At 40.0% G+C, this 21,178-nt stretch overlaps 2 protein-coding genes and 1 long non-coding RNA gene across 3 annotated transcripts; 2 read left to right on the forward strand and 1 right to left on the reverse strand.

Moving 5' to 3' along the window:
* The first annotated feature begins 6,054 nt into the window (after window positions 1-6,054).
* On the forward strand, window positions 6,055-6,645 carry LOC115985451. Its single transcript, XM_031108385.1, has one exon. It carries the CDS (start codon window positions 6,055-6,057, stop codon window positions 6,643-6,645), a length of 591 nt encoding a protein of 196 aa, XP_030964245.1.
* An 8,497-nt stretch (window positions 6,646-15,142) lies between these two features.
* On the forward strand, window positions 15,143-18,544 carry LOC115985452 (subtilisin-like protease SBT4.3; the record flags this gene model as incomplete). The annotated part of the gene is made up of 6 exons (XM_031108386.1): window positions 15,143-15,670; window positions 15,752-15,846; window positions 15,935-16,153; window positions 16,242-16,353; window positions 16,437-16,650; window positions 16,738-18,544. Coding segments are annotated over 6 exons (1,704 nt in total), but the record flags the coding sequence as incomplete, so codon positions are not given.
* An 817-nt stretch (window positions 18,545-19,361) lies between these two features.
* LOC115986417 lies at window positions 19,362-20,348 on the reverse strand. The gene is made up of 2 exons (XR_004090739.1): window positions 20,170-20,348; window positions 19,362-19,538 (listed from the first exon to the last, which is right to left on the reverse strand). It is a non-coding gene; the product is annotated as an uncharacterized LOC115986417 (long non-coding RNA).
* Between the last annotated feature and the right edge of the window lie 830 nt (window positions 20,349-21,178).

Genomic DNA, 21,178 nt, shown 5'->3' on the forward strand with positions numbered 1-21,178 from the left:
ACGATCCCAGATTTGGGGTTTTTGTTCTTAGAGGAATCTTTTTCTTGGTCATTGCCTTGAGGCGGTATATTGTGGCCCTGATCTTGTTCTGGTGGGTGCTGATTTTCATTCTCGGTCTAGGGACCTCCTTGACTATGACCGGAAGAGTTTTGTCCTCCTCCTACAACTAGTTGTTGACCATGCATATCAATTCTAACATTTGCTCTTTCATCTGAGTGAACTCAGCAGTACTCACTTCGGGAATCGAATGTCCATTGGTAGATATCTCTCTTGCACGAGACCTAGTGATGATGGGATCATGAGGTGGTGGTAGCTTAGACTGTTTCCTTTTAGCAATTTTTAGCAATCATTTGATCTTGAGAATGAATGGGACGTGACAGAAACGGGGTGCATTTGACAATGTGGAAACACAACACCAAAATCAAGTTAGTTTATGTCCTTGTTATTTAACATGCACCTATCATTTTTAGAAAAATTTGGCGTTGCACCCTTGATTGGGTATTTATCATGGTGAGTTTCTACTGTGGTGCAAGATTAATGCACAAGATTAGCAAGTAACCGAAACTTTCATGATATGCTTGGTAATGCGGGACAAACCATTCTTTAGATTACATGCTTGTACAAGATTTGCTTTTATAGCGCTAGGTTCATCGACTCCAACAGTAGGCCTTTTACAATACAGGTAGATGCAATTCTGAGGAAAAACTTGGCTCTTGACGATGTGGACTTCTCAGGGAAGCTCTTGGCAACTTGAACCTTCTGGCAATTTGAACAGCATGGATCTCTTGGACCTTTGGATCTCTTGAGGGAGAGTTTGGACTCTTGACATTTAGGACCTTTTGGCAACTTGCACCTCTTGGCAATTTGGACAGCATGGATCTCTTGGACCTTTGGATCTTCCTTGGGAGAATTCTTGAACTCATGATATCTTGGGATTCTTAACAGTTTTTCGACAGCATCTCCTCCTGGGGAGTTTTGGTTACTTGTCATAAATTTTATCTTTGCACAATTAGGTGATAGAACCATTTAGTGTATGCATGAATGCCCTTGTAGGGTTGTAAACCCTTAGGGATAGGGTATGATCTAGCATGTATAAGCAACGGGTTACTTTTCCTAGGGATTTAATCATGGATGCTGTGCAAGCAGGATAGAAAGAACCTAGTCTATTACAAGTAAAAAAAGGCGCATCTGTTACAAGATACTTTCCATTGACCTCTAGCCCTATAAGGGTATCCTTTCCTAGGCTTGAATGTTCACTCTTTGGGCATTACCTAGTCCTCATGGGCTTTGGGCTTGATCTAGTCCTCACGGGTTTGACATAACTAGGCCAATTGTATGCAAAGGCTTAACTGGTAGGTTGTTCCTATCCTAGGGGGACTCAATCGCCATACCCATCCCTTCATAGAAGTTGTAGGGTAGGAAGGATCGAAGGGGCCTTTTCAGCTACTCCTATCCACCCATGGACCCAGAAGTGCCTACAAAGTCAGACCCAGATCTAACTATGGGTAACACTTCCGATGTTTTATATCTGGGCATCTGCAAATGGAGTGATGAAATCCCCAAAGAGATATGACTATGCCAGTAGTTGGAGCCCGGGTTTGGCTCAAAAAGGGTGTTGATGTGATGCAATCCTTAATGAAGGGGAAATACTTTTTCAAAGCACAGTAGATATACATATGAAAGCAAATAAAGGTGTAGCAGAAATTAAATCTTGCTACCCTCTGTTTGCATGTGAAGGAAAGCAATAAAGCATGTGAGGAAAGCTGTAAAGCCCCATGAAATACCTCACACCCCTTTTTGGAATACGTTTTTGCTCTTTTGAAAATAGTCTACTAGGATATAGTAGAAGCCTTTTTCAAAAAGAAAAGCCCAAGAGGCTAATGCCAATTTTCGTTTTTTTGAAAGCCAATGTCCAAAGATTATGGTTTTATCAAAAGCTCTAAAGGCTAAACTCTCATCGATCCCCAGTAAAGTCGCTAGTCTATCGATGCTCGAGCCTCAAATGGTTAGAAAACCATTGGGCCTTCGTTCGACCACCTTCTGTGGTAACACTCTCGTGTGTGTGGGGCCTGTTAGAGGCCCCTCTTGATAATTGTGTGGTTCGTGTGGAGATTCGAGTCTCTCTCTCTCTTTGGGGAGGAAGGTAGGTCTACCTTTGGAGATGTGGCAAGAATCTTGGCCAAATTTTAGGTGATTACCAAAGGTAAGTGAAGTTGCCACCAATCATTGGGTTTTTCTAAGGTGTGATTGATCACTTGTTTTTAGTTGATTTTATTACCAATCCTAGGCTAAGAAAAATGGCATTTTTCCTAATCTAATGTGGATGAAAAAAGATCTTAATTCTTGAGTCCGGAAGTTTAGTTACTTATGGGGAAGGTGTTAGGAACCCCACAATGCCTATCCAAGGATAATCCTTTGTTTTAATAAAACCTTAATTTTCGAAGATTGGCAATAAAAAACATGATTTTGGCATTAGCTTTCGAGGCTTTGCATGCATAGGGGGCTTTGGTTTTGGAATGGGTGTGGTCCCAATCTATGTTGTCCCAAGGCATTCGAGCAACATACTAGATTTCCACGATGAAACTCTGGTGACATGTCACCTTACTTTCGCAGCGGAACTTAGGCATTGCTTTGCCTTAGGTGACATGCAATGTGACAAACACACCGGAAGGGGCAAGCAGGTATATATATACATACATCATGCGCAATGCATGCACACAAAGCAGGAAAGTAAATACCTACATCCCTAGAGCATGGCCCAAAATATAGGTGCAGGAAAGTAAACAGGGGTCGCCATACTCTAGAGATGAGAGCAAATGGTACACGGCATGATATACCTAATACAACCCATCTAAGAGAGAAAGGAGGGAGGAAGGAAGGGGGTTTAAAAGAGTACATAACCAAATGGGAAAGGCTAGACCCCTAAATCTACTGAACATAGCCCTTGACTTATATCCACATGCTCGCATCCTCGCCCTTTTTGCTTGCGCCTGGGAGACCGTGCCCTAGCTTCATACGTCCTCACTCCATGTGTGTACATGCAAAGGCAAAGAAAAGAAACCAACAGACAAGCAATGGAAGGAAAAGTTGTAAAGAGCATATGAAAGTGGCATAAAGCAAATAAACATGATAGATATGGCAAGTAAAGAAACAAGAAAGCAAGAAAATAAGTGAGAAGGCAAACAAGCAAGAAATAAAACAAAAGGAGGTGTTCGTGAGGGACAAATGTAGGTTTGGATCGAATGTCCATAACTTCATTGTGTTGAAGTGTGGATGACACACTAGCAAGCAAGACTCATGCAAGGACATGTGAGCAAGCGTGCAAAGGCGCATAGAAAGCTAACGGGAGGCGCGAACAAATATGGTAAGCATAGCATCACACGAAGCGGAAAGGGAAGGGCATGTACGAAGAAACCCGGCATCTTTTCCTTCCATTGCTTGTCTACTGGTTTCTTGTCTTTGCCTTTGCATGTACACATATGGAGCGAGGACACATGGAGCAAGGGCACAATCTCCTAGGCAAAAGCAAAGAGGATGCGAGCATATGGATATAAGCCAAGCGACTATGTTCAGTAGATTTAGGGGTCTATCCTCTCCCATTTGGTTATGTACTCTTTTAAACCCCCTTCCTTCCTCCCTCATTTCTCTCTTAGATGGGTTGTATTAGGTATATCATGCCGTGTACCATTCGTCCTCATCTCTAGAGTATGGTGACCCCTGTTTACTTTCCTGCACCTATATTTTGGGCCATGCTCTAGGGATGTAGGCATTTACTTTCCTACTCTATGTGCTTGCATCGTGCATGATGTATGTATATATATACCTACTCGCCCCTTCCGGTGTGATTGTCACAGTCTATATCACCGAAGGCAAAGTGATGCCTAATTTCCGCCGCGAAAGTAAGGTGACATGTCGTCGGATTTTCGCTGTGGAAATCTAGTACTTTGCCCGATTGCCTTGGGAAAGCATGGATTGGGACCACACCTATTCAAAAGCCAAACCTCAAAGCCCCCTATGCATGAAAAGCCCTAAAAGCCAATGCTAAAATCATGTCTTTTATTGCCAATCTCCAAAAATTAAGATTATATCAAAACAAAGGACTGTCATTGGACAGGCATTATGGGGTGCCTAACACCTTCCTCACATATAACCAAACTTCCAGACTCAAGAATCAAGATTTTTTTCCACCCACATTAGATTAGATAAAGAGTTCGAATAGTAATCAAATTGAGACTTTTATTAATTAACTTAGAAATTGTAGGAGAAGAAGTCAAGAACCAAAAAAAAAAAAAAATAGAATTTTTTTTAAAAACCTCTCTCTCTCTCTCTCTATATATATATATATTCCCAACAAAAATTGTATATTTAACTATGATTTAGACTCTCAATTTATAAACTGTGGGGTCAAAGAATTTGACAACCCCGGCCCACCTCATACTAGGCCCAAAGCCCATGCCGAGGAGGAAGGAATGGCCGAGGATAAATAAAAAAAGCCCAAAGTGGCCCAGAAACATCACCGAGGATAATTCTGTCCTCGACCAATCCAGATCCTAGAGGGGAAAAACGGCCCGCCATCAACGGCAGCCTCCCAGAGTATCCCAAGAAAAAGGACAAGTACTGTAGGATAGCCACGGGAGCATGGTGTAGGAACAGCTCAAGGAGAAACTGTCACCTCCGCATTAAATGCCCACAACTAACGTTCTGGCTGCATTAATGAGGAAATGACCCCTGAACAGTGCGGTTTTGGTTGCTGCAACTCACTGAAGGTTTTGGAAGGTGGCTGATGGGACAAACACTTGAGTAGTGACCTGCATGATCAACAGATGGAGGGCCAAAATCAACTGGAGGGGGATATATAATTTGAGAAATCCTCTAGGAAAAGGGGTAGAGAGAAAAAGGGAATACAGTAGCAGTTTGCATGATCTTACAAAATCTTTGTAACCTAGCACTGAGGAAAGAATAAGAACACTAAATTCCTCGGACAAAATGCCCAAGGATAGAATTTAATACTTTAGTTCATATCCTTGTTATTCAATCCATTTATAACCATGTCTAGTTGTTGTAATCCTCACTAAGACCTAGTTCTTAAACCTACTCTTTATAAATTTGTTGTATTGGGCTAGTTGGGTTTGAGTCCCCTCATCTAGTAGTAGAAGTTCTCAATCCCAGTCCTTACAATTGGCGCCGTTTGTGGGGAGAACTTGTGTGTTAGTAAGGACATCAAGCATGGTCGGATCAAGCCCTCATCAAGCAGGTTCCCATCAACCTGAACTGGCTAGATCCCAACAACAGGGTAACTTTCCTAACCCTGAGCGTGATGTAAATGAAGAGAATGGATGGTTTTGAGAGGGAAGTGTGCACACCACTTAAACCAACAAAAGTTATTCTCGTGTGGGCAGTCACGTGCTCCAGAGACAAAATAACAACCGAGCCGTGCAACCAGAAGAAGATAGGAGTTATGTATCCCAGAGACAGAATGATAAGCAGGCCATGCAGCGAGAGATAGATAATTTTAAGAGAAAGCTACGCCATGCACAATGAAGGCGATCTCATTCTAGGCCTGATATATCCTCCGATGATGAAAATGACAATGACTATAGGCAAAGATCGAGAACTCCCCCAAGTGAGACCTTTTCTCACGAAGAAGAGCACTACTGGAGGTGTAAGCGTAAAAGCCTATCTCCTAAGGGCTTGGGAAACGATGCCATAAGCAGGGCACTGGATCAACTCTCCAAGTCACCTTTCACGCACCACATAGAAGGGGCTACACTTCCTCGACTATTCCAGTAGCCAACCTTTGCCATTTACCACGGCAAAACAGACCCCATGGAGCATGTGAGCCAATTCAACCATAGGATGGCTGTCCATTCTAAAAATGAGGCGTTGATGTGCAAGTTTTTCCTGTCTAGCTTGGGACCGGTGGCGATGAGGTGGTTCAATGGCTTAAAGACGAATTCCAAAGATTCCTATAGGCAGCCAACCTAAGTTTTTGGCTCCCGTTTCGTCATAAACAACAGAGCCCCTCGGTCCTTGAGTGCTTTATTGTCATTATCCATGCATGATGGAGAAACTCTAAAGGCTTACTCGGACAGATATTGGGAGATGTATAATGAAATGGACGACAATTTTGACGATGTCACCATCAGCACCTTCAAAAATAGTCTCCTAGCCGAGCACGGCTTAAGGAAGTCTCTGACTGGTAAGCCTGCCACCAGTGTGCACCAACTAATGGATCAGATCGATAAGTATAAACGAGTAGAGGAAGACCAGCTGCAAGGTAAGGGAAAAGAGAAGGTTATCCCTCAGGAGAGGAGGGATTTCAAGTCGAACCGATATAACAACAACTGCCTGAGGAGAGATTTCGTAGGGCAATCTGAAGTAACCAACACAGAGACTGTCAATATCGTATTCCGAGAACCAGTACCTTGGGTGTTGGAGAAAATCAAGAACGAGCCATACTTTAAGTGGTCGACTAAAATGGCAGGAGAGTCCACGAGGTACAATCAGAACTTTTATTGCCAATACCACCAAGACCACGAACACACCACGAAGAACTGCAGGAACCTCTGGAACTATCTGGACCAGCTAGTCCGAGAAGGAAAGTCGAAGCACCTTCTACATCATTCCGGGAGTCATCAAGGCTAGACCCACCAGGAACCCCAAAGAGATACTGCCCTAAGGCCACCCGTGGGATGATCAATGTAATCCTAGCCACGGCAGGAAGAACAGGCATACGCCCTTCACGAGTGTTGTCCGTGACTCAACTACTTACTGAGGAGTCCCAACCAGGGCCGAAGAGGGCCAGAATGAATTTTCGCCCAATCTTGAGTTTTTCAGAAGAAGACAAGATCGGAACCACCTAACCCCATGACAATGCATTGTTGATCACTCTCAAAATCGGGGACTATGATATGAAAAGAGTGATGGCGGCAGTGCGGCTGAGGTTATGTACCTCGACCTCTACAAGGGGTTGAGGTTAAAACTGGAAGATTTGATACCCTATAGCTCTCCTTTGATGAGCTTCGACGGGAAACTTGTTATTCCAAAGAGCATGATTAGGCTACCCATCAGGACTGGCCTAGAGATAGTGGAGGTGAACTTTATAGTGGTGGACACTTACTCCCCCTATACAGCCATCGTCAGTAGACCTTGGCTCCATACCTTAGGGGTTGTCACTTCCTCGTTGCATCAGAAGGTGAAATTCCTGTCAGGGGACCAGGTTCTCGAAATCTGTGGTTGCCAATCCACTGCAAGGCAATGTGTGGTGGCTGCCATCTCACATCGGCTCGATGCGGAGCCCTCGGCCTCCGCTGAAAAGAATTTATAGGGAAACTAGCTACTTCAAGAAAAATCTAAGTACCAGACAAAACCAAGGTCTTGCATGGTTCTCGGACTCAAACCTATGAGGAAACTAGCTACTTCAAGAAAAATCTAAGTACTAGACAGAACTAAGGTCTTGCATGGTCCTTGAACGCAAATCTATGGGGAAACTAGCTACTTCGAGATTCATAAAAGTTGCGAATATGGCCTAAGTACACGCTCGGTACCTCGGATCATATACTCAGCCCCCGCCCCCTAAAAATATGGGCAGACGCAAACTAAGCATCCCCTTAATACCATTGAGTTAGAATTTATAACCAACTCATGAGACACGAGGTTCACAGTAATAACAATAATAACAATAAACACATAATGTAAAAAAAAAAAGGGGGGGGGGGAGAAGGAATTTCATACATTTAATCTAAAAGTTTAATGTCAATAATTCCAAAAAAAAAAAAAAAAAAAAAGGAGGCAAAACTAAAACAAAAGTTCACCGGGACGACCTATTTCTTCAACTTTATCTTAACCCCTTCCTTGGGGAGGTGAGTGGAAACGACCTCAGGACCCTTGGAGCCCTCACTCAGAGGAACGGTCTGAAGGGGTTGAACTGAGAGAGCTGGCTCCTCGACATGAGGGGCCTGAGCATCAGCTGTAGACTCTGAGGTCTTCTAGGGCGCTTCAGGGTTCAGGTTTCCATGTGTTTTTGTCACCCCAGGAAGCTCACCCTCCTCGACTGGCTCATTATGAGCGGCTATGGCCAGAGTAGCTTCAAGTCGAGCAACCTCAGCCTCCTCAGGAGCAACCTCAGCCTCAGAGTTGGTAGGGGGCAGTTTCACGGATGGCTGGAGGGTAGTATACATTCTCCACCTTCCACAGATCGGATGAAGCCACAACCACAACTTGTTTAAGGGCTTCATTCCAAACCTGGGAACAGTAGAGCCTGCATACTCCAGGTACTTGAGCCTTGAGAGTGGCCTGGGTCTCAGCCACTCCCAAGTCATAAGCCTCCCCCTCAGCTTTCTCCTTGGTGCTCTCAGCCTCCGTCCTGGCGAATTCTCCCTTTGCCTTAGCCCTCAAGGCCTTATCCTTAGCCCACTTAGCAACGTTCTTGGCCCCCTCTGCCTCAGCTAGTTTCTTCTTCAAATCAATGATTTGCTCCTTGGCAATCTTCAACTGATCCTCAGCATTGAGTAGGTGCCTCGTCTGGTCCTCGGCCTATTTTTGAGTACCCGCTAGGCCTGCTTCAGCACTATCTCGAGCCCTCGTCATCTCCTTCAGCTCTTCCCTCACTTTCAAGAGATCAGCCTCGGAGCTTTTAAGGGTCTATGTAGCATCCAAGCACTTGTCACACTCGAGCTCCAAGGACCTGTTCTGCTCCTTAGCATCCTCTTCTAGCCTATAAGTGGTCTGGACAGCCTGCTAATTGAAACGAGCACACGGTAAGTTGGAAACCAATGAACAAAAACCAATGGAGTCACAAGTGTTGGAAATCTTACCATGCCCAAGTATCTCTTAATGCTAAGAAATACCTCCTGCCTCCTCAAATTCACCAGCTCGGCCATATCGGCGAGTAGTAGCAGGGTCCTCTCCAGCGCATCTGCCACATAGGTGCCTTCGCCCCCTCGGAAGTCCCTAAGGGAGGCATTGTCCATCAATGGCTCCTCATGGAGCATTGGGACAGAAAGCCAGGCTTAGGGCTCGGACTGGGGGGGCGACCTCTTTCTCTTGGGCCTAGTGCTTGATTTTCAATTGTTTTGAAGCTCGTAAGGCTTCATCTTCCTCCCGAGAAGAGCGAGATTTCCCCCCATCCATGGGCTCTTTGCCTTTGGAAGCCCTCTTCCATTTCGAATCGGCATGCTTGAGCTGAGGAGGCAGAGTCGATTGAAAAGGAGGAGGAAGTCTGGACCATGGAGATGATGACTGTAATTAGGTGGAAGACGACCTGGTCTGGGCAGGCTGAGGCTGGGTTGGAGGAGGAGGAAGCTTGGATTATGACTTCCCTTGCGCATCCTTCCCCAGTTGTCCCTCAATTAGGTCGAACAGGCTGATTTGAGGTTTCTCTTAAAACCCATTTCAGCCTGAGAAGAGGTCCTTACTGATAGGAGATCCACTTCAGTCAAATCGGGGTCGCCCAAGTCACCAGAGGAATCCTCGGATTGATTAACTTGGTCAAATGCACCAAATTTGCCCTCGAACAGACCCAAATCGCCCTCAGCCTTCGCTGCTTGGTGGGATGAAGAAGGGCCTGTCAACGGGATGCCTTCTGGGACAGGAGATCCTTCGGGAAGCAAAAACCTGTGTTCTACTACGGTGATTTTGTGAAGCCGAGGATCGTTAGCTCTGATCACGTGCTTCGGAGCAAGGAATGATTTCTAGATGGGAACGTATCCTAGGATCTTGTGAGTGGCCCTAACTTGGTTGTAAGCTTTGTTTACAAAGACCTCTGCCTTGAGAATAGTTTCTAAATCTTCCCAGTTGATCAGGTGAAAGTGTTGTTCAAAGGCGTGTGGATTTGTAAAAAGAAAACATATTCATATTAGTAACTGAACAATGCAAATTATGATGGCACAAAAGATTAGCCCTCTCCTACTCTCGATACCCCACATGGTTCCCCTTCCTCTGTTGGGCAATGAAGGCCGTCGTGTTACTCCCCAGACACAATGAGAAAGTCCTTATTTAACCCTTTGCTAGTCTCGGGGAGGCACTAAAGCCGAACCTTATCGTCCCTCGTCTTCATATAGTAAGATTTACCCTTTAGGTGTTGGAGGTTGTAGCACCAGTTTACATCGTGATGGGTTAACCTCAACCCCATTTTCTCATTTAAAGCGTCCACACAACCCAGGATCCTAAATACGTTGGCAGCACATTGGGTGGGAGCTAATCGGAAATGCCTAAGGTAATCCCTCATAACTAGCCCCATAGGGATTCTCACGCCACCTTCTATCAAGGTGATTAGGGGAATCACTACTCACCCTCTTGCCTCCTAAAATGCCACTCCCCTTCCTCACAGTGCCTCAAATCTACGTTAGGGGGTATCCTATAATCGGCGATGAATTTTTCCATCGCCTCTTCGAACTCAACCAACTTTTTTAATTTACCCATCCCTAGAAACGGCTAAAAAGACTCAGGGAAGGACGAAAGAAGGAGAGGAGTAAGAGGAAAAGAAACTTAGAAGAGAGAAAACATGAGTTAGAGAAAGAAGAAAACTTACAGAAATGAGGAAAAGCTCCTCAGACAGGCTTTTTATGCTAAAAAGAGACGTGAGTTTAGCTGGAGATTTGATTGAACTTAGGATATGTGCGCAAGAACTCTTGAGTGCAAAAGTAAAGAGACAAATCATTTCAAATGAGTATTTATAACTCCAATTAAAAATAACCATGCGGGTTTTCCTGCCCATAAAGTTAAAAAAATCCCCACCGCTAGATTACCATCACACTGTTGAACGTTGGGAGCATAGAGCCGCCAGAACTTAATGAGGGCGCGTTCCGTATACCAAAGCACCAGGAACAAGCCTTGGACAAACGAAGAGGCTCTGGCATTGACGGAGGACAAGACTTGACAAGCCATGATAAAGGCCCGAGGACACCAAAATCCCCCTCTCCGTCCGAGGAGCCTGACAGCAGGATTTTGAGGGGCTATTATGGGGTCAAAGAATTTGACAACCCCGGCCCACCTCATACTAGGCCCAAAGTCCACGCCGAGGAGGAAGGAATGGCCGAGGACGAATAAAGAAAGCCCAAAGTGGCCTAGAAACATCACCGAGGACAATTCTATCCTCGACCAACCCAGATCCTAGAAGGGAAGAACGGCCCGCCATCAACGGCAGACTCCCAGAGCATCCCAAGAAAAAGGACAAGTACTGTAGGACAGCCACGGGAGCATGGTGTAGGAACAGTTCAAGGAGAAACTATCACCTCCGCATTAAATGCCCACAACTAACGTTCTAGCCGCATTAATGAGGAAATGACCCCTGAACGGTGCGGTCTTGGTTGCTGCAACTCACTAAAGTTTTGGGAAAGTGGCTGATGGGACAGGTACTTGAGTAGTGACCTGCATGATCAACAGATGGAGGACCAAAATTGACTGGAGGGGGATATATAATATGAGAAATCCTCCAAGAAAGGGGGTGGAGAAAAAAAGGGAATACGGTAGCAGTTTGCATAATCTTAAAAACCTTTGTAACCTAGCACTGAAGAAAGAATAAGAACACTAAGTTCCTCAGACGAAATGCCCAAGGACAGAATTTCATACTTTAGTCCATATCCTTGTTATTCAATCCATTCATAACTATGTCTAGTTGTTGTAATCCTCACTAAGACCTAGTTCTTAAACCTACTCTCTATAAACTTATTGTATTGGGCTAGTTGAGTTTAAGTCCCCTCATCTAGTAGCAGAAGTGCTTAATCCCAGTCCTTACATAAACAATGAAATATTTATGATTTTTAATTAAATTGACACCTTTTCTAAACTTATATGAATTTTTAAAATAATTTATAACCTTTCAAAAAAAATTATTTTATACAATTAGTTATTTTCATATCAGAAAATAACTTCCATAATCTTATTAAACTAAAAGGTAACCACCATATATTTGATCATTTTTTAATTTTTTTTTGGGATACATCATGAGTTGAGAGTGTGAGAATTTAGACTCTTCATGACTTTGTTAGAAATATTAAAAAGTATGAATTGAGCTATATGGCTTTTGGCACTACTATTATCGTACCACACTGCAAAACACGTGGGTCTTAGGCCGCGTTTTTTTAAGCCGTGTTTGCAAAAACATGGCCTAAGACGAGCTAAAGCCGCATTTTTTAAAAACACGGCTTAAAGAAACATGTTAAGCCACATTTTAAACATGCGGCCATAGAACGCGTCTAAAGCCGCGTTTTATTAAGTTATAGCTGCATTTTATAGGGGTGGAGCTATGGCCGCGTTTAAAACATGATGCTATAGGACCTGCGTATTTCAAAGCTGTCAACAAGTGACCTATAGCCACATTTTTAAACGTGGCTATAGATGGCCCCTGTAGCCACATTTAGAAAATGTGGCTAGAGCATGTCCTATAACCACATTTATAAAAATGCAGCCATTGGTCCAATCCTATAGCCACATTTTAAACGCGGCTATAGCTTTCACCTATAGCCACGTTTTAAACGTGGCCATTGGTCCTGGCATATAGCTGCGTTTGAAAAAGTGCGGCCATAGACCCCTCAGGCCTATAGTCACAGGGTTTAGGCCACGTTTGAAAATGCAGCCTAAAAAACGTGGCTATAGGCCAAATTGTCTTATAGCCACGTTTTTCTGACCTATAGCCATGTTTTAAAAACGTGGCTATATAACCTTTTTTTTTTTTTTTGTAGTGCCACACATAGAAGTACTAAGTGAGTCACAATGTGCACGTTTGTATTTGAGTTACGTGCCCATAGATATCTCAATATATAATTTAATTATTTTTTTAGTATTTGTGTTACTTTATAAACACTCAAAAGTTTTGGGAAACTTTCAACATGAGACAAAAACACAAATCTAATAACTTCTTTCTACACCATAATCTATAATATAATTCTGTAAAGTGTCATCGTGGCCCATACATTGTTGTGATTGTAGAAGCTTTCATGGTTTTAAAGAAAAATATAGATGTCATACAACGTAGAGTGACATAAATGCAAAATTTTAGTCAACCAAACAAAAAAAAAAAAATCATCCGCATCAATTTGTCTAAAATTATGCATATTTTGTCTGCAAATACAATGCCCTTGTTAATTTACACAGCTACTTTCATGTGTACAAACATATTTTATTCATTTCTCAATTCACCTTTTCAATTGGTGTGTGTGTGAGTGATGTAGATGTTTTTAAAAAGTGGTATATAAACTAAAAAATATAAGGATATTATACTAAAATAAATAGAAATTTTTGTAATGAATTGACCATGCCAATGTTCTTCGTCAAATCTATAAAAGGCATTTTCTTATTGTTTGTGACCTGTAACCAGCATTGCCCACCTATATATAGGAGCATGCACATTCAATACTAAAAATAAAACCTAAATGAATAGTATAAATAAATAATAATTGCTAGATGTATTTCTAACTATGCATTTCATATCAAGCAACATAGACCTGAATGTTTAATAGAGAGGGGCTTTAAAAACTCAATCCTGGTAAAAAAACGCTTGTCACCAATCTTCAATTTTCAGAATCCGAACAATGGCAAACCAAGCTTCTCTAATGTTTAATTACATTTTCACCATATTCATAATCCCCATGAGCGTGCTGTGCGGGGCCAGCACTGAAGAAAAAAAGGTGACTGATCATTCACATATCTGGAAATTCAGTCTTCTCTTTTATTTGAGATGTGTAGTTAGTTGCTCCTTTTGATGATAATGCAGGCTCACATTGTGTACATGGGTTCACTTCCAAAGGGGCAATACTCACCATTGTCTCACCACCGTAGTATGCTACGGCAAACCGTTCAACTGGACAGGTAATATTTCTTATTTTTCAAGCTTACCTAAATCATCGATAAGCAATTCTATTCATCATTTCTCTCTGTGTGTCTATGTGTAGTTCTGTAGAAACATCATACATCAGAAGTTATACTAGGAGCTTCAATGGATTTGTCGCAAAGCTCACGGATATCGAAAAGCAAAGGCTTTCTAGTGAGTGCTGCAAGATTTACACTTCATCATTGTCAAAATTGTTACACACACATTATAACATTATTGTCAAGATAATAGGATAAACTATGATATGCAGATATGGAAGGTGTCATCTCCGTTTTTCCAAGCAAAACTCTTCAACTTCACACAACAAGATCATGGGACTTCATAGAATTCAAAATAACTCCCGGGCGGAATGACCAATTTGAGAGTGATATCATAATCGGAGTTCTAGATACTGGAATTTGGCCTGAATCAGAAAGCTTTAATGATAAAGGTTTTGGTCCTCCTCCCAGCAAGTGGAAGGGTTCTTGTGAAGGCGGCCAAAATTTCACATGCAACAAGTAATGTTTTTTGCTTTGACTATTGTTTTGCTAACACATTTTGCCACCAAACTCTCATGAAAAAATTAACACAGCTACATGTCCTGAAAATTTAATCATTAGACTATATGTTTTTTTCTTTTAAAATGTTTTTAACATACATTACAAATTTTGTACAAATCAAAAGTTATTTAATATTCAACCCATAAACTTGTTTTTTATACATAATTTAAGACTACGAAAATTTGAAATTTAAATATTTAATTGATAACATAATATTCTTGAAATTTTGTAAGTATGAAGAATATAATAATACATATAATCTAATAGTAGATATATGAAAATTTACATCCAATAAAAAGATATAAAAGAAGTTTAAAGTCATTGCCTACAAACTAGTTTTTAGGCAAATTTTTTTCTTGTTCTACTAGATGCATTCTAAAAAACCTAATTGCCTATATAAAGCTTTTCACTGCATCAATTTTATCCTATATATGTTAAAGGGGTGTAGCAAATTAATTCCAATCTTAAAAAAACAATAAAAAATAAAAAAACAAAACAAACAAACAAATTAATCCCTCTAACTCATACGGAACCTAAACATAATAAATTCCACCAAAATAGTCAAACATTATAGTTTAACATATTACTTTTATACTCGTCAAAAAAAAATATTACTTTTATAATTATAAGGTTAGTTCCTTCTCAAAAAAATAATTATAAAGTCAGTTACACACTTTAATTATAGGGTTTAAAATGTAATTTCGTTAGAAAATTAATGTTAGATCTATGAATACTTTTTATGAACAGGTGAAAATCATCATTAATAATATAATTGTCATGTTACAGCAAGATAATTGGAGCTCGATATTACGGTGCCTCACGGCCGAATTCGTCTCCGTCTGCAAGGGACAATCATGGTCATGGATCTCACACTGCCTCTACAGCAGCAGGGAACATAGTAAACGATGTTAGCTTTTTTGGACTGGCACAAGGTAACGCAAAAGGAGGGGTTCCCAGTGCGAGGATTGCAGCATATAAAATCTGCCAACCGGACGGGTGTTCTGATGAAGATATCTTGGCCGGTTTTGATGATGCAATTGCTGATGGAGTTGACATCATTTCAGTTTCACTAGGAGCAGGAGGACAAGCTGAAGCTTCTGATTTCTTTAATAATTCCATTGCAATTGGTTCTTTTCATGCAATGCAGAAGGGGATATTAACTTCTCAGGCTGCAGGCAATAGTGGTCCTTCATATGGATCAACCACAAGTGTAGCACCGTGGTTGATTTCTGTAGCTGCAAGTACCACAGACCGTCTGTTCATAGACAAGGTTGTCCTTGGTGATGGAAGAACACTAGTTGTATGTATAAACACTCCTAAATCTTCTTGAATTAAGCAATAATTTTATTGCTATGTATCCTAATGGCCTTTCCATAATCAGGGAAAATCAATCAATTCCTTCGCATCACCCACAACCACGTTTCCTCTACTACATGGAACACAAGTTTCAATTCGGTGCTCTGTAAATGATGCAATGTAGATTTTGATGCCCAAAGTCTTTCCAATTTCAAAATTTTCTTAACAAATATATAAAGGAAAATTATAAAGTCCCTTTGCATTTCAGGAACTGCAAACCAGGGTGTCTAGACAAGACAATGGTGAAGGGATCGTATGTGCTTTGTAATTCGTATGGTGGATATTCTGAGGCTTACAATGCTGGTGCACTAGGGGTGGTTATGAGAAATGAACCATATCTAGATGTTGCTGATATTGTTACATTCCCTGCATTGCTATTAAACGCTACAGAGCATGATTTAGTCTTGTCCTACGTGAATTCCACAAAGTACTATTTCTTGTAATTACCCATTTTTGTTATACGTTTGTTGGAGTTGCTTCCTCTTTCTGACTAGTCCATATGTTTTATTTTATAGATTCCCTAAAGCAAGGATTTTGAAAAGTGAAACTATGAATGATGCGGAAGCTCCTACCATTGCTTCGTTCTCTTCACGAGGACCAAATTCTATTACACCAGATATTATAAAGGTATATGATTGTAACCTACATCTCTTAGTCTTTCCTACAAGTCTATTTCTGACATTTTGCTCATTTGGTTGAGTGTATTGCAGCCAGATTTAAGTGCCCCAGGGGTGGATATCTTAGCTGCATTCTCCCCACTCGCTACACCCTCGTTTAGTAGTAGTGATCCAAGGCATGTTCCCTACACTATTATGTCTGGAACCTCTATGGCTTGCCCCCATGTTTCTGGTGCAGCTGCCTATGTCAAGGCATTTCACTCTGAGTGGTCTCCTTCAGCCATCAAATCTGCCCTTATGACTACTGGTAATCTTTCAATCCTAACAAAACTCTCCATAATAGCTCTTACAACTTTTAAGTCAATATTTATGAAATGTTAAATTTTATCTGCAGCTTACCCCATAAGTGATGCCAAAAGTCTGGGTGGTGAATTTGCCTACGGATCTGGGCTTGTATTTCCAGTGGAAGCTGCTCGTCCAGGACTTGTTTATGAAGCACTAGAAGAAGACTACATAATAATGCTTTGTAGCATTGGCTATGATGCAAAGAAACTTCAAATCTTATTAGGAGATACTAACACTGCTTGTCCTACAGTCACTGCATCACCAAAGGATTTGAATTACCCTTCAATGGGAGCTGAGGTCGTTCCAGAAAGGCCTGTAAATATTATGTTCAACAGAACAGTTACAAATGTTGGCATCGAGAATTCCATTTACAAGGCAAAAATAGTCACAAATTCAAAACTTAATATAGAAGTGGAGCCCGAAGTACTCACATTCAAGGCCGTACTTGAGAAGAAATCTTTTGTTGTATCTGTCAGTGGTAGTGTGCCAGTTAACTCAAGGCTATCCGCATCACTGGTGTGGTCTGATGGCAGTTTCAGTGTGAGAAGTCCAATTGTTTTGCACGCCCAAAGCATTAGAGCTTAATTGGAATAGAATCATTATAAGCTTGCCATAACAAACTCCGACTTCTACAAATAGGTCATTCTTCCTTCCAATAAAATTTTAATGTAAAACTCAAGCTATTAGTGTCACACCCCAAACTCAAAAGGGTCCAAAGCATGAGAAAAACATCCCAATGGTACCTGTAGATTTTTTCCTTCTTGGCAAATCAAACTATAGGAGATCTTTATTTTCCTTTCTTTTCCAAAGGATATGAATATACAACCATACTAAAATTGCCACATTACAAGTCAGAGCTCTATAACACATATACGAACAATAACTAAAAATCATGTGCCTCCACATAATACATGAATATATTACAAAAATTTGATTAAATTACACAAAGTCACAATCTTATTGAGAATAAAGACCTTAACATTGAGCCTAGGCCTACCATGCCAAGGGCTAACAAACCTCAAGCGATCCATTTCCAATAGGATTAATTAAGGTCTCGTTGAACATAGCAAGATCAAGTCACCAACCATTTATAGCAAAAATCTCCAAATTTAACATAGCACTCTAATTCTCACCAAAGAAGTAAGCTCCATACCCAAGGTATAGCTAATAAATTTGAAAAATTGTTAGAGGGTGGGATGAGCTAACGCCCAGTAAGTAGCATAAATGCAAGTTTCATGATAATGTTTACAAAATATGTTTTAGTTTGGGAAATTGCTAACTGAATACTGCAAGATCATTTTCAATAATAATATAACAAGAATGATTAAATGATGAAACACAAAGTTTCTCAAAATAATACCATGAAACTATATATTATAATCAATGAGCACTAATAATATAATTCCAAAGCCATAAAATCCAACATACAGTAATTTATCACAAATATACCACACTACCACATAGACTGGTCAAGGGATCCACCCATTCACAACTGGCATGATATTATCCTCTCTGGTATGCAGACTCTTGGCCCTATAGACAACGGCCCCACCCATACCCACAAGGTTTTTCTCTCCCCCCATGGGCTGCCGAGAGAGTGCATCAAATAGGACCTCTCTTGCATGTGGTCTCTTGGCCCCTTGGGTAACAACCTCACCCACACACAATCAAGGAACCTCTTCCCCATATAGGCAATAGGGAAGAACGCGTCATCCAAAGTGAAAAAACACTGATCTGGATTTGATTCCATTGTCACAAAGACTACAAAAATCAAATCGAGAAATCACACATGGCATGGTGTTAAAACCACATAAGCTCACAAGTTACATTACTTTGAAACACATAGTTCATATCTAGGTAGTTTCAAAAAAACCTTAAATAATCTAACTTCTACAAAGTTTGTAAGGTTTTCAACTTCATTCTAGTCAAAAAGATTTTCTATCAATTTCCCTCATAACAAGACAAGATAAGCATCTTTAAATTTTCTAATATACCATAAAATCCATAATTTCTCTATCAAAGATTAAATAAAAGATGCTCATTTTTCTATATTAACAATTCATGCATTTCTCCATGTGCAATATTAAATATGATGCATTTTCATATATATATATATATATATATATTTATATATATTAAGATTATGACACAGTAGTTTTTAGGAAAATATAGTTTTCATTAGTAGTTTCCAAAAGTGAGTCTAACCCAAAAACAACATTTATAAACATGGTTATTTTTCAAATTCCCATTAAAAAGCTACTTACCTTGCAACCCACAAAAAGCCTAATTCTCCAAGCTCCAAAGGAGATTAGCTAGAATCTCAACAATATCAAGCAAACCTAACACAATAAGCATAAAGAGAGTGTGTTGTGTGTAGTATAACTTGCCCCACCCTCCCTTAAAAGTTACCATGGCTTTTGAGTAGAGTTGTGGTATGTCTTTGTGTTAGAACCTCTTTCCCTCTCCCTGTGTGTGTGTGTGTGTTTGTTTCTAAAAAAAAAAAAAAGAATAAGTAATTGTCTCACATTGCTTAAGAGAGTGTGTTGTGTGTAGTATAACTTGCCCCACCCTCCCTTAAAAGTTACCATAACTTTTGAATGGAATTGTGATATGCCTTTGTTTTAGAACTCCTTCCCCTCTCTCTTGTGTGTGTGTGTGTGTGTGTTTGTTTCTCAAAAAAAAAAAAAAAAAATCAGTAATTGTCCTACATTGCTTAAGAAAGTGTGTTGTGTATAGTATAATTTACCCCACCCTCCCTTAAAAGTTACCATGGCTTTTGAGTGGAGTTGTGGTATGCCTTTATATTAGAACCCTTTTCCCTCTCCCTTTTGTGTGTGTATGTGTTTGTTTCTGGAAAAAAAAAATAAAAAAAATAAAAAAATAAAAAATAAAAATAAAAAAACACAATAAGCATAAAGTTTAAAATTGTATCTAGTTACAATTTAGGAATTGTCAAATAGGCACTTAATCAAGAAGCCTAGTATTTAACCTCATCAATAATAATATATTCTACTTCCAAAGTTTCTCAACAAATTGATTCATAAGGCATAAACTCCAATTTATAAAGTTAACTCATTTAATATCATCTCCAACATTATGACTAGCTTCCATAAAAATTACACTACATCAATAAGAGACCCATGAAAGCAAAATCAAAATATCCTTTAAGACAAGAAATTTAGAACTTTAGCTAACTCCAAATAAACCCAATAGTAATGGAAAAATTGGATTTACCAACCATCACATGTTATAACTTAAAACCCCCAAATTTTCCACCATACATAAACCTTAGGTAGTCGTCATTAGCATAAACCATAGACCCACTCATCAAATAATTCCACCAATACAAAATCCATACATATAAAAATGTAGATATTACTTTCAATGCTCATAAATCACATGGGTATCATTATTAAACCTTAGATAAAAATAACCTCAAGCAAAAGTATATAAACCCACCAAAAAGATTAGAAACTTTTACCTCAAATAAAATATGAAGATGCTTAGAGGTTCTTAAGGATTTTCTAGTGACATTGCTGGAAAAATGATGGTGAAGATGGTGGTATGGAGGTATCGGTGGGAGAGGATGAGCAAGTGATAGAGAGGAGTGTATGAGAGAAAAGAAAAGAAAGAAAAGAAAAGAGAGGGATGGCCGGCCAAGAGGATAAGAGCCAATGAGTGAGATGTGTGGTAGGGGTTAGTGTGTTAGGTGGGACATGTGTGGTCCCAAAAAATCTGACCATTACTTTTTTTTTCTATTTTTTTTTTTTTTTGACTTGCTGGGACATTACAATTAGTGCAATAAAGATTCTATTCATTTTTTGCAAATGGATATTCATTCATCAGTTGATTCCTTTTTGTAAATAACAGAAATATTCATATGGTTTGGTCAAAACTAGAAAAGATAAAGAACTAGGAAACATAGGTGTGGATTTGAGTTCGGGTGCGGGTGCAGAGTGGCGGCTTGGTAATTTTTGAAAAAGTAGAGTGCAAGGGATAAGTTTATTAATAAATATTAAATATTTTTTTATTTATATTTTTTATATATTGCTAAGCATATTTTTTCATATAATGATAAACATGTCCCAATTTAAGAGTAATAGTAGATAATGAATCTTTGGGATCAGTTTAATATTTATAGCCGATATTTAGGGGGGTAAATTTTGCAAAATAATATTATTTTTTAATGATAAGTAATTATTTAAATTGATACGATTACCAAATTATTTGGGAAATTTTAAAAAAAATAAACAAATAAGACGTGGAAAGGGAACAAAAAGGGAAAGAAAACACTACCGAGTCCAACAATGCGATTTGTCATATTTTTTTACTTTATTTTTATTTTTTAACTCTTATTTCGGCTCGAGTCGGACCGATTGGAGGCTATTTCAGCCCGTTTCGAATTGAATCGGTCCGTATCAAGCTAAATCAGAAATTGAAAAAAATAAAAATAAAAATAAAGTCACAGAAGAGTCGGACGTAAGACATTA

Source organism: Quercus lobata, chromosome 4, assembly GCF_001633185.2.
Source record: "Quercus lobata isolate SW786 chromosome 4, ValleyOak3.0 Primary Assembly, whole genome shotgun sequence".
Classification (NCBI taxonomy): domain Eukaryota; kingdom Viridiplantae; phylum Streptophyta; class Magnoliopsida; order Fagales; family Fagaceae; genus Quercus; species Quercus lobata.

Coding starts and splice junctions, on each gene's coding strand:
- LOC115985451 (XM_031108385.1), top strand. CDS start 6,055: ATGCATGATGGAGAAACTCTAAAGGCTTACTCGGACAGATATTGGGAG.